At 33.4% G+C, this 14,143-nt stretch overlaps 1 protein-coding gene across 1 annotated transcript in view; it reads left to right on the top strand.

Annotated features, from left to right (window-relative positions):
* Nucleotides 1–593: 593 nt before the first annotated feature.
* Nucleotides 594–14,143, top strand: part of LOC149787096 (uncharacterized) — a 45,189-nt gene continuing 31,639 nt past the window's right edge. Inside the window, exons 1-4 of the mRNA XM_089976045.1 lie at nucleotides 594–615; nucleotides 2,805–2,934; nucleotides 5,517–5,734; nucleotides 7,261–7,521. Of these exons, the coding sequence (XP_089832171.1) occupies nucleotides 594–615; nucleotides 2,805–2,934; nucleotides 5,517–5,734; nucleotides 7,261–7,521 (631 nt within the window). The remainder of the gene's footprint in view (nucleotides 616–2,804; nucleotides 2,935–5,516; nucleotides 5,735–7,260; nucleotides 7,522–14,143) is intronic.

Genomic DNA, 14,143 nt, shown 5'->3' with positions numbered 1-14,143 from the left:
GACCACACGTGAAAGAATAATTGTCAAAATTAAAATTGGTTTAAAATCACTTTGTATATAAAGATAGACATCAATACTAAAATGTGTTCTCAATTATTTAATAATTAATATTTAAAAATATGTCTTGATTAATCTGAAAACCTATACATAATAATTATGGAAAAGAAAAGACTTAAAATCTAAGGAATAAAGATGTAGACATCTCTTCTCATAATTTGTTTTTCAATATTCCTTTCCTCATCATAAACATAAGAGAATACACAGATTGGGACTATCAGGCCAAATTATATATTGACAATTGTACTCCAAATTTATATTTGCTTGCTACACCTATTTCAGCTTTACACATGAAGTCTTTTTAAATTTCATAGCAAACAAGGTGGGGGACAACTGTCAGTAAGTGTGTAGTGCTGGTGTTGCACAGGGTCCAAGTTTTGAAATTAAATTTGATATACATCCATTAATAGGAAGTTTTCAATGTGGTTAAAAATTAATTGCATTCAGGATAAGTTAAGTATGAAAATATAAGTAAACTGCAAATAAATTAATATTAAATTGTAATATAAATTTAAATAAATATTTGAATTTGCAATATGACTGTTCAGATGCATATAGGTATACAGATTATAGAAAGATCGAGAAGTGTCATGTTTGACATTTATTGTCTTGTATTCTGCCAGTTATTAATATAAATAATAGAACACTAAAATTTCTCATGTTGATGGAACTAGTACCATGTTTTAGAGTAAAACATTTCCTTTATTGTCAGTAACCACAAAAGGCAACAATATAATAGGAAACAACAGCTCCAGGGAGGATCTGCTTTACAGACAGTGGCCTTGATCTCTCTCATGAAGACCTAAACCATGTCTTTGAGGTGCTATATGTCAGCATGGTAATATGAACGAAGCCTGGTCACTTATGGCTTATACATTGGATATGTCATAATGAAACCTTGGTATCGTCACATGACAACTGAACTGCTTCCAAACTAATCCAACTCCTCCATCTTGTTCCATATACCAGGCTAGACCAGAGATGATATGACATGCTTCACTTAATCTTTTAGATCAGTATGATGTAGGTAAATGAAGTTATAAAATGTGCAAGATTTGGATATTTCACACTGACATTAAGGGTGCAAGTACAGGGAAAAACATTAAACTTGACTTAGTGACACTCAGAAATGTGAAGCAATAGGGAAGGAATTAAAGTCATGGTTCATCCCAAAAATGAGTTTTCTAGAAGTATGTTTATCAGATTATGTTCAGGTATTTACAGGCTAAATAATAATAAAGGTACATTATCTATTGTAAAGTTTAATGTAATATGATGCAGCAATTAGTACATACCAGTAGTTGCGTGACAATGTATTAAATTAAAAGATATTACCATAAGTAAGAGTATTCAAGATGGAAATAACAGTTTTAGATATTGCAAGTGAACACAGCCAAGTATGTGCCCCACAGATCAACCAACAGATCATATAACAAGGATGGACATTTCCATATTTTATACCATGTAGTTAATAAGAGCAACTGTGGAAACATAAATCAAATTATCTGTTTGAACATTTCTTGTTTATTTTAAGAATGTTTGTTAACATTGAATGGTTCATTGGAATGTGACATAATACCACCTAGTGTAAGCTATATGCTTTGTAGGTGTATCACACTAAATTTATCTAATTTTTTTATGTGATCTTGGTCTGCAGTGTGGAATGAAAAGAGTTTACAGAATAAATGGAAAAGTCAGGAATTGTTTACTTGCAGTAATGGAGAAATGTGTTGATCATGTTAGCAAGTATAATGCAACATATCTAATACTGATTACATGACAATTAAATTGAGCCATAATTATTTTGCCTTCGCTATTGATTCAGTTTGTTTCTTTGACTAGGGATGTAAGGGGGTTGATAATCAAGTTAACCTGATCATTAGACTGTCACATATGACATAGTTTTTAGATCTAAATTACTGAATATTAGTAGCAATTTTTTTCTTTCAATTAGACTGTAAATAGATAAAAGGTGATGGCAGAATAAAGCTTATGTCAAATTCAAAACCAAGGCAATTTGTATATTTGGGGTAGATCAATTTGTTTGCTGGATGGTAAGAAGAATGGTCATGTTATCATAGGAGAAATAAAATCACCTATTGTGACATATTTCTGTATCTATTTCCTTATGAATTAAATCTCTGAGTGAAATTCTTTTCTTGGCATTGAGATGAGGTATGAGCTACATCCATATTATTAATGCATGAACATGTGTTTCCAAGTGAAACTTATACGGCATGGTCAAATAATATAATATAACTCCTTTGTTTTATAGCAATATGCTAACTATAAATCAGTAGTGAAATTATTATTTTGTCATGGTACAAAGAACAAACTAAAGTTGGTGATTATTTTAAGTCTATGGTGATTTAATTTATAGAATTAGTTAAAGTGAGCAGAAAACAATAATTTTGTGTGGAACTAAAATTTGGGAGAGAACAAGATATGCATGTATTTTAATAATATCTGTGTACAGAACAGATAAAACCATCATTTTAAAGGTGAACCTGTGTACAGAGGTCACCTGAGTACAAAGTCCAGTTGAACCTTTTCCCATCATTTTCTGCTGTTGGTAGTTTGTATTTAGAAAAAAATAGATGTGCTTGGTGGCTGGAAGTATGTAGGTGATATATATCTGAGTCATCCTCTCTCAGTACAATTGTTGTAGTAGTAATAGTGGGAATCATATTGCAATGATCCATAAATAATTGATTTAGTGTTGAAATGAAATTTACTATGTCTTACAGCTACGGCAGAGACAAGATTAGCAGATGTTAAGTTGCCTGATGATCCAGAAGTATTATCCAGCATCGTCCAGATGCTAGCAAATGCAAACAACTGGGAAGGAGTGAATCTTTTAGTTTTAGGAATCCATGAGTAAGTCACATTGTTGGCACATTATTTGTAATGTGATATAATGATGCAGCCTATTGTACCCTGATATAATTTTAGTTAGAACTTCATCAAACAGGTGGAGTTATGTTGCAGGTATATTTTACATCAGTTCATATTTTTTCAGTAATTATGGACATGAAATGTATATCCTTCTTTCAAAGCTATTTGTTTATTAAACAACATTTATTTTCCTGCTTACATTGAAATATATTTTTCTGTTGAATTTAACTTCTGCCCCAACATTTTAGTTCTGTTCGAATTATGTCAGTGAAATAATTTTAAAGATATGCAGGATGGGTGTGCCACTTTAGAGATTACACAGATATTACACTTGTATTCTCTACTTTTGGAAAAATGTTATGATTAAGAAAATGTTCGTTTCTCATTAGAAAAAGCCTGGAAGATTTGCAGAACTTACCAGTGTTGAGGAGAAACTGGTAATACTCAGCATTTATTGTAGTGTAAAATCATGTTGAAAATAATTTTTAAAAAACTGATTTCAAGTTTAATTTCCTGAGTTGAAACTAAAGGAATTTTCAGCATTCATGAAATTCTAGTTGTTTTTAATATTAAGTTGTCAGATAAATCAACCCACTAAATCTGTGTTGATACTGATGATAATTTGTGGCCCCTGATGACACTTGTTTTTTTTTTTTAATGTGCAATTTTGTTGCATGCAAGTCTTTCCAGAACACATCTGCATATAGCACACTTGCTGATATTTGGTAATAGCCATATCTAGTGCAAAATTTCAAATGGCCACTGGACAGAGCATTGTGCTATTCGACATGGATTTACAGGTCAATCAAGCATAAGATTTGATCTTAAACTAGCATGTACATATCACCAAAATAATCATTACGCCAATGATAGCTCAGCTGCTGCAAAAAATACCAGTAAGTGTATAAAATGTACACCAGTGTGAGATGAAACTATCTGCAAATATTTTTGTAACGTTTTAATAACTAGGCATTATCAGTCCCAAAATATTCTGAAAATATCATTATAGTTGAGAGCTGATTGATTGGTCTGGATGTACACTTGAACAAATTGCCCTAATGTGTCCAATATATAATGCTCTTTTATGTTAGTTAACTAATATAATTTGATAGTCTTCATATACATTACAAGTTGAAATTCTGTATAAATACATTTTGTTACAAATAAAAAAATAAAATAAAATACATACACACATCTGCACAAAACTGTTGTCACTCTGAGAAATCCAGAGCAAATACTTGGGACAAATTCATGGCTTGCTGCTACCACCCAGCGAACAACTGTTTTTTTTTTATTTTTAAAAGAAATAAATAATGCATTACAAACAAAATATTCATAGATTCATGGTATCAAGTATTTCAGACTCGGAAAAATGAAAGAATCCCAGTTTGATACAGAAAATTGGTATAATATATCCTTTAGACCAACAAAAGTATGCATTCCAGCCATACCTAGTCCCCTGATTTTGTAATAAGAAATAATGAAGTTATATGTGCATTATATGCATTTACATATGTCAACTACATTATCTCTCATCTCTGTCCATGTGGATTCAAAAACCTAGGCTTGACCAAAATATATATGTGGGAAAGCTTGCCAGTAGTTTCCTGTGTGCTGGTCTCACCTCCCAGGCTGTTTCTCACCATTCATACTTGCTGCCATTTATAGCTGTATCATGTCCTGATAAATGACATTAAACCCAACAAAACCCCATATATATGTATTTTCTTCAGGTAAGGAATGAAGGTTAATGTTAATTATAGGTTAATGTTGTCATCAATCTTTGTTTTCAACCTACTGGAAGGTCTGGTATTTCAGAGAATCAATATGGGTAACTTAGGGTGATATCAGGGCAAGGCAATTTTAGACTCTCCTTGGTTAAAAGTCATTAAGATATATATATTCCCAAAATGGGGAACCATTGATGATATTTTTTAGTTGCCTATTTATTTAGTTTAATATTATTAACCCAGACACAGAATCACTGTAGCTCTGGGCTATGGGCACATGATTTGTTGGACCCACTGAATAACATAGCTGCAGCTGCGTGATGTGAAAATATGTGTCACATGTGTTAAGAAAGAAAAGTAGGTTTCAGATAATTTTCTCACTATGGTTTCAGTATTGTAATTGTAGCAATTGTAGCTTTGGATATATTTAAGTTGTATAAAATGTATACATATTTTCTTTTTAACATTGTGTTAAAGCCTGCATGATTCCATTGCACCTCATTTTGTACATTAGGCTGTCCATTTTCTTATAAAAATATATCGATCTATCTTTTACACTCCTCAATTACATTAACTTTTGTGATATTTTGCATGTACTGAGCTATACAGAGCACAACATTTTTAAGGTTTGAAGATGTTAAATCTTTCTGAACTTAATTAATTTTAACTGTGTAATAAATTTATGATAACAAAATCAGAATAATATTCAGAATGGGTTGGATCCTGATCTGACATAAATATTGTAGAGTTTAAGCATGTTGTAAATTGGTGGCAACTATGCAGATAAGAATGGAAAATGGTTAACACGTTTGGCTTTTACTGTATGCATTTCAGTGGACCATGCAGTGTATTAGATGGGGCTGCAGAGGGATGCACCTTTGAGTTCATCAGAGTGAGCAGCCTCCTCATAAATGTCATAAATTCTGGGATGAATGAAAGGAGAATCAAGCTTGCAGTCCATATGCTAAAGAATGGGGCTTCCACTGAAGAGATAGGAGTTGGACTAAAGAAGCCACCTGTTCATGTTGGGATTGATGTAGCACTTAAAACAGGTTTTACTGCTGTCTTTGCAATAATGAAACTTTTGTGATACATTCTTGTTCATTTTGATATATTTTCTGTCTCTTTTCTTTGAAAGAGATGATAAGGAATACATCACATTCAGTGGCATGTTTAAGACCTGAAGTAATTAAAAATCTGCTCATTTGAAAGAAGACTTGCCACAAAATTTAAAATTAGTAATCATAATGGAAGAAAACACTGTCATTCTGCTTGTAGCTACATTAAACAAAATCATATAATGCAACAGCACAACAGAGGCCACATATAATATAAAAAATGACCTTTCTTGAATATGGAATAGCAAAGTCCTAAAACACCTCATTAACACCTGTCAGCTTGCTTTAAATCATTTGAATTTTATAAATTGTAACATTTTAACTGTCAATATTTTAAACACTGCAGGATTCCAAACTCAAAAAATGTGTTTCAGGTCTGCCAACCATCCATTTCTCATTGCTGACCCCACCAAAAAATTAGAAAAAATATTCCCAGAATTCATTTGTGCATCAAATTGAGCCAGTTTTGCCCAGTACTTTGAAGTGTTTAATGCATTATATATACTAATCATTATAATAATATTTTTTTAAACAATAGAATACCTAGCTACTCTAATTATAAGGCCATTACAATAGGAAACATGTATAGGTTTTGTGGCCTAATGCACTTTTGAGTTTTGAGCTATCTACTTGAAAATGTGAAGGCTACTTAGACTCATATTTGCTGTTATGTGATACTAGTTATTTTGTATCCTTGACCTCAAGCCTAGAACATAGACTGCTGCTGCACCATATGGGTCTATATGTCTTATTGGTATGATTTTGGCAGTGACACAAAATTTGACTGAGACATAAGATTTAACACTGAATGCCTTGAATTCTCTTGATTCATGTGGTATACACACTTGTTGTTTCTACAGACCACTAATTAAAGATACATTGAACATGCATGACCAATTAAATAAAGACCCAATGAACATTTATCAGTCTGTGCAAAATTAGGATTCCTTCTCTGACCAGTTAATTAAAGACCCAATGAACATTTGTCAATCTGTACAAACTTAGGGTCCTTTCCCTGATGAATTAATTAAAGGCCCAATGAACATTTATCAATGTGTGGATAATATTGGATCTCTTCTCTGACCAACAAATTTAAAGCATAGACAAAACCATACAAATTTATACACTGAAATAAATGAACTCACACTTCTAAATTAAATCTCTAAGCAGGACACAGTGATATATCAGTTGAGAACATTGGACTCATAATCCAAGTGTTGTTGGTTTGATACCCACCCATAATAACATGGGTCTGCAGCCTCATTATGTTCTTTTGATCTACACTTAATTTAGCTACTATTTATTTAGCTTGATATAGCCAATGCGTTCAGAGTAATGTTAAACCAACAAACTAATCTACAACAAGTTGTCTTAAATCTAAGAATTATAGCTCAGTGACAACTACACCAGCATGAGTGGAAAATGGCTAATACATAATAGGCATACTGTATATTCAAAAGGTTCTGTACTGCTGCTGAAATACCTACTGGAGAAGTACATGGCACTCCCACAGCAAAGAGATGCTATTGATTCCTATGGCAATGGACCATACCATGTGGTGATTCGATCTGGAAAAGTCCACTCCACAATTGGAGAGACTGTGGTGCATCTTCTTTTGAATAGTGGATGTCGACTGGATATACCTGATGCACTTGGAAAGCTTCCCATCCAGTGTCTCAAACCAACTGATACGATTTATCAAATTATGAAGAAGGTTGAAAGTAAGTGTTGTAAACTGAGACTTTTATAGTGTAATGTATTTTAAGATTCAACTGATAGTTCCATAAGCAAGAAGAAGCATTATGGTAATGCGTTGTTCTTGCAAAAGTATCAGAAACTAACTCATGTCTTCCAATATTCTTGTAGATGTAAAAACTTTGGTTATATGTGACTTTTTTATATTCTTGTAACAATTATCCAATTTTAGCCTGCATGTGTCTTGTTCTTGTAACAATATCAGAAATGAGCTTAATTAGGTCTTCCCATGTGTTTGTAGCAATGTCAGAAATTATCTGACATGGGTCTTTCCATATTCTTTTAGCATTGTTAGAAAGTAGCCCACATGTGTCTTCCCATGTAACAATGCCATAAACTTGTATTCCCATGTTCATGTAAATATCTCAGAAAATAGATTACATGTGTCCTCCCATGTTCTTGTGACAGTGTCAGGAATTATCTTACATAGGTCTTGTTCTTCTAACAATGATCAAAATTAGTTTGAATGGGTCTTCATATGTTTCTTGTAACAGTGTTAGAAATTTAGTTTTGTCTTCCTGTGTTGTTGTAATGATGTCAAACATTTTTGTACTTGGGTTTTCCCATGTTCTTGTAATAGTGTCAGGAATTAGCTTACATGGGATTTACTGTGTTTTTTGCAACAGTGCCATAATTAATGAGCTTTTATGGGTTTTCTCATACTTTTAACACATTAATCCCTGGAGTTTTTTACCGCTCCAGTGGCCTAGTGGTTAGAGCATCCACCTTGGATGTGGGAGGTCGTGTGTTTGATCCCCAGCTGAGTCATACCAAAGACTTACAATGGTGGTACTAACAGCTGCCACACTTGGCACTCAGCTTTAAGAGGTTAGTGTTAGGACTGCTGTCATGATAATGTGACTGGGTGGGACATCATGCTACATGTCTGCGGCATGATGCCCCAGTGCTAGACATTACTATAAACTGACCCATTGCAGACATCGTAGCGATATGACTGAAAAGTGGTTAAAGTTACGTTAAAAATCCAAAATCACATTACATCACACCCTGAAATGTTTTGTCGTTTTTGCCTAAAATTTGAGTAGGAATCACACTTTGAAAGATATTTTTGAACACATCCAAAAACACCAACTTCCAGGTGATCATCCAATAACATACTGCCTAGTTGTGTTAGAAACATTAAAAGCTGTGAAATTTGCATGTTTCTAGTTTTTACACTATTTTTTGCTCTCTATTACACTACAGCTGTATTGCGTCATTATGATTGCCCAATGTTTGATGACTTGTATGTTCCCACTGATGAGGTGGCACCTTGGTTTGTCAATTTCTGTCTGCCACTCCAACGTTTCCTGGAAATATGATAATAGGATTGCAGAAAATAACTCCATCTTGATAGATGCCATTTTATAAATCTGTGGATTAGATTTCAAGCCATTAATTTTGATTATTATGAATAAAGCTGTCAACAGGTACTTGGGCACAAATTTCCAATTTCAGATCACATCCATCAGGCAACATCAGGAGCGAGTGATACACAGAAATAACAATTACAGTTTGAGGCTTATGTCATGTGACTATTGGCTGCTGTATATTTATCAATCATTAGATCTCTGTCTAATTTCTTTTTTTTTGATTCTATTTATATTAGCTGTATATGAAACAGCTCCAAGAAAACAAATGTGTATCTTGAATGTACAACCATTTGTCACATATTAATTATATTTTACAGAGCAGATCAGTCCGATTTGAAAAAAAGGGCTCCATAAATCAATTGTAATGGACTTAATCAATGTGACTCATAGATGTCAGAAAGTCAAAGGTCAGGGTCATTGTCAATCAATGAAAAACTGGATTTTGCAGTGTAAATTCAGCTTTATTGTAGGGAAAGTTACTTATTCATTGTATGTTTTGAATAATAAAGAAATATTTTGGGGTCTACAGATAGTTGGCATTGTCATGGGAAATTTAATGTAAAAAATAATATATTATACACAATAAGTTAAGTTCAAGGCTGCATATCTTGAACAAGCCCAGAAACTCATGAGTCAATAATCTCGAGAGTCAGTGATCTACTAGTGTCATCAAGGGTCTCAAACACACTGCCCGTGGGATTTATGTAGTCTGTAGTATTATATACTCACTCCACAGTGGCCAGCAATGATACCTGGAATTTGTAAAATAATAATGCAGGTTTTTTCTTCACAACTAGCCAGTTTTGATAAAAGTTTCATTGTTGCATTGTTTATTTCTTGTTAACAACCTTTCAGCTGACTACCTTTTATATAAGCCTTTTTTTTTTGCTGTATGAAAAGGTTTCACTGATGTGGCCCTCAGGAAGCTGTACTAGTTCTCATTTGGTCCTCATGGTGAATTGAGTTTGAGACCCTTGGTCTGTATGGAGGACCATTCAAACTGGAGTGGGTGGATAATGTGCCATTCACAGCATCACTTTATTTTAATGTTAGTTATTTAACGAAAAATTATATTTTCATCTTTGATTGGTGCAATACCATAGTTGAGCATAATTGTTTTGAGAAACAATGTTGAGAAAAATATATAAATTAATTTATCCAAATTTTTTTCTCATTCAGTCAAGTGAAGATGTGCATTATTTAGCCATTTGAATGATTTTACAGATCAACTTTTTTTTTTACTTTTGACTTTGACTTTAACTCCCTAACTTGAAATAATTATATGTTAGCAGTATATTATTGCTAGAATAAATTTACATAGATTTATTAGATGTTATGTGGTGCATGTTTCAGTGAAGCCAGTGTTAGATACAGATAATATATAAGGCTTTGCATGCCCCATGCAATCTTTTAATTTTTAATTTCATTACATGTCAAAGTAATGTAGTTTTATTTACTAGTAATTTGATATATTCCAGAAATTAGTTTGACCTGACTGTTCAGTTGAAAACACCTCAAAATAGAACTTTGTATCGTTTTGCTGACCTAGTTCCTGGCCTTCATTGAGAATCAAGTAAACTACAGCTTTATTTTGTAATTCATTCTTAGTGTGTGAATGACAGTAGTGATATCAAGGCTGTACTGGAATATTTGAACTTAGACATGTAGATAGCTTCTAAATTATTCTGGAATGTGATCACATGACCCTCACATGGGTATCTATTTTGCACATTATTTGACTGCATAACCTTTGTTTATAGAGAAATTAGTTTGGGCTTCTTCCTTGGACACTGAAAACTGTTTTGTTGTGACCAGTTTGGAGTTACATTTTAATTTTTATTCAGATTGATGTACCTGAAGTCTTGAATGTGCTAATGTACCAATGGCTTGAAGTGTGTTGATGTGTCAATAATCTTTTCATGAATCACAATAATATAATTCAATATATTTTTGTCTGAATTCACTATAATTACAAATTAATGATTCTGTCCAACAATATTATGGAGCACTTTGTAATTCTAGAGAATAATGTTTTGAATAAATAGTTCCACCCAATGCAAAAACTGAACACAACAATACAAATGATTTCGGCTTCAGAAGTTATTGCAGAAATGAGTTTTTTCTAATGAAAACAAGATTATATACTCCTCTGCTTGATCTAGGTAACAAATACCATTTTCTGAAAATACTCAGGCAAATTTATGGAAATTTCCATTCAGAGTTATCAAAAAGTCATGGTCTGTTGCTATGTGATAAAGATTATATAAAACATGTCCATCTATGTGGGAATACAATTGTCTTTGACTCAGATAAAAATAACGATCAGATATTTAACCTACACTCATAGAAAAATATAAGCTTGGTTGTTTACACAATGTCACTGGTCAGGTGCAAAATGAACTTGATTTTGGATAAGGTCATTTACAAAATACAATCAAATATAACATATAATTATTTTAACAAAAATCCAACAAACAATAAAATTTAAATATACATATTATTATTATTGTTATTACTATTATAAATATTATTATTATAATTGTTGTTATTATTATTATTATTACACTGCTGTCACTGTAGATATGATCCTGTGACTGTCCAAATCATTGAGGAATCTATATGTGAAAGGGTGTGTGTGTTTGAGGGATTAGAGTGAATTTTGAGAACAGGTGATTGCTAAAGGTGACCAATCATTATGACGTATATATATATATATATATATATATATATATATGTTGTTGTTGTGTTTAATGCCATTTTTCAGCACACAATAGGCTATAAATGGCGACCAGTAGTAATGGTGGAGGAAGAACCCGGGAAAACCCCGGAAAGAACCATGAACCACCAACCCACAAGAAGCTACTGGCAAGCTTTCTCACGTACCCACATTGGCTGAATCTGAGACTCAAACCTGCGCAAACAGAGGTGAGATGGCAGTGATCTGTAACGGAGAGCATTTTAAACTACTCGGGGCCCATATATATATATATATATATATATGATTGTATCTGACTTAAGACACTCCAGCCTTATTATCTGACTTACATGCAAAGCACTTTTTAGCAAACTTTATTTATGAAAGCAATTAATATCTCAGATCTTCTGCTTTTGATTCACGTTTCCATTGGTTTAGGAAACAAAATTTCCAAGAGGCTTGAAAAACAAGTGAATACGGATAGCTATATCGGTTGATTGATGTGTGTATGAAAATTACTTTAAAAAAGTGTTTATTTCCAACAACAGATAGCAGCTATGGACAGGTATGATTTTGCAGCTTTTGAATATGTGACCTTTTTCATTGATGTCAGCAAAAATATTCTTAAATGGACAATATTTTTGTACATTTAGCAGTAGTATTTGTAGTGTTTTTAAAGGTTTTCAGTAATAGAATGCTCTTTGAGTCTCAATGATTTTAACATAAATTACAATCAGACTGTACTAATTGCATGTACAGTAGTCCCCCTCTTGAACGGCCCCCCTGAACAGCGGCCACCCGCTCCTTACGGCCAGGATCCGTTGGCACCGACGAGTTTGTGTTCAAAAGTACCCCTCGCGAAAGGCCACCCGGCTAACGCGACCAGCGGCCAGCATATTAGTGCAAAATTATAAAATTTACCCCTCATAAGCGGCCGCATTTTATATGAATGTATCCAGAACCAGTATTTTATTCATAACGTGTGTTAAGTAATCCAATTTCTGTTTCCCGATGTCATGTTTTCGTTACTGAAAGAAGTGTTGAGTAAAGTACATTTACCACTAAGGTTAATATTATATCATTTACGCCTCACGAGAAGCCATTTATTCCATAAAAACCGAGAAAGACTCAAATTTTAATCCATACAAAAGGGTAAGTACATGTAATCCAATTAGCCTTAATGCTGTGTTATCATAAGATGTCAGGTTTAGTCACTCTGATAATTGTTAAGATTACAATTATCGAACAGTAGTAACAACTGAGAAGTGGCAGTATCGATGTACAATACCCAAGTCAGCAGGAAAATGGTTTAATAGCCTTTATGGCTTCCCTTAGTAAGATGTTGGGCTTGTTCAGTTTGGTAATCAGTGGATATTACTACTGACAATAATTGTAAAAATTACGAATCTAGCGGCCGCGAGGTCAAATCTGCATGATGTTAATGGTACATATCGAACCCGATTTGGCTTCTCTCACTTAGTTTCAAAAAATGTATAAAAACAATAGGGTACCAGACTGCGACTAACGAATCACGTGACAAGATCACTTCCTTTGAAAACACACGGCAATTTGTTCAGATGCATACAAAATTGTTTTATCAGTATTGTAGTTAGCAACATGAATAACTTACTGCAAAAGGATCAACATGTCATCGAGGAAAATAAAAATTCTCAGTTTAGAGGAGAACGTGAAAGTAATTCAACTGACGGGGGGGGGTGACGGGGGGGTGTCGTTGAGGATCCTTGCAGAAAACTAACATCGGGAAGACTCGGATAAACAATATCGTGAAAGATAATGAAACAATTCTGCAGAAGTGGAAAGGTGAAATGGACAGAGAAAGGAAGATTGTTTGAGCCAGGAGACGTTTGTATCCTGATTTGAAAGACAAGAAAAAGCAAAAAGTTTGTCAGTTGAATTGGGATATGGTGACTTTACCACAAGTAACGGATGGTTGCACAGATTTCAAGTGCGACACAATATCAAGTGTTCTGTCATTAGCGGCGAATCAGCTGATGTTAATAATGAAGTTGTCGAAGGTTGGAACAAAAGACTAAACAATATATGCAGAGGATATGACAGCAAGGATATTTTTAATGTGACAAGACTGGTTTTTTTTTTTTAGACTGTTACCAACAAAGTGACAGATGATGTGAACTGTAACATTTACATTTATTTCACATCATGCATATGATTTTTTAATTAAAATATTAAATATTTAAAATTAAATGTACTTGTGACTTTTTACATATGTATTTACTATTTGCATTTGTCATCCCCCTCTAGAAAGGCCACCCACATTATAAGGCCACTTCCCTGCTGCATTAGGGGTGGCCTTATAAGAGGGGGACTACTGTACTTTAACAGGTAGATACAACTGCTTAATGTGTATGTTTCTTACGTAGTAGGTTTTACGACAGTGGTGTGAGAAGGAAAGGTTGGCTGCTGCCATTGTGTAGATGAATTGGGGTTATGGAAACAAAGCCACCTTATGTTTTGGAATTATTGGTTTTACTTCTCATT

This window comes from Sinohyriopsis cumingii, chromosome 12 (genome assembly GCF_028554795.1).
Source record: "Sinohyriopsis cumingii isolate HCF-2022 chromosome 12, ASM2855479v2, whole genome shotgun sequence".
Classification (NCBI taxonomy): domain Eukaryota; kingdom Metazoa; phylum Mollusca; class Bivalvia; order Unionida; family Unionidae; genus Sinohyriopsis; species Sinohyriopsis cumingii.
This window is presented reverse-complemented; position numbering and strand designations above follow the sequence as displayed.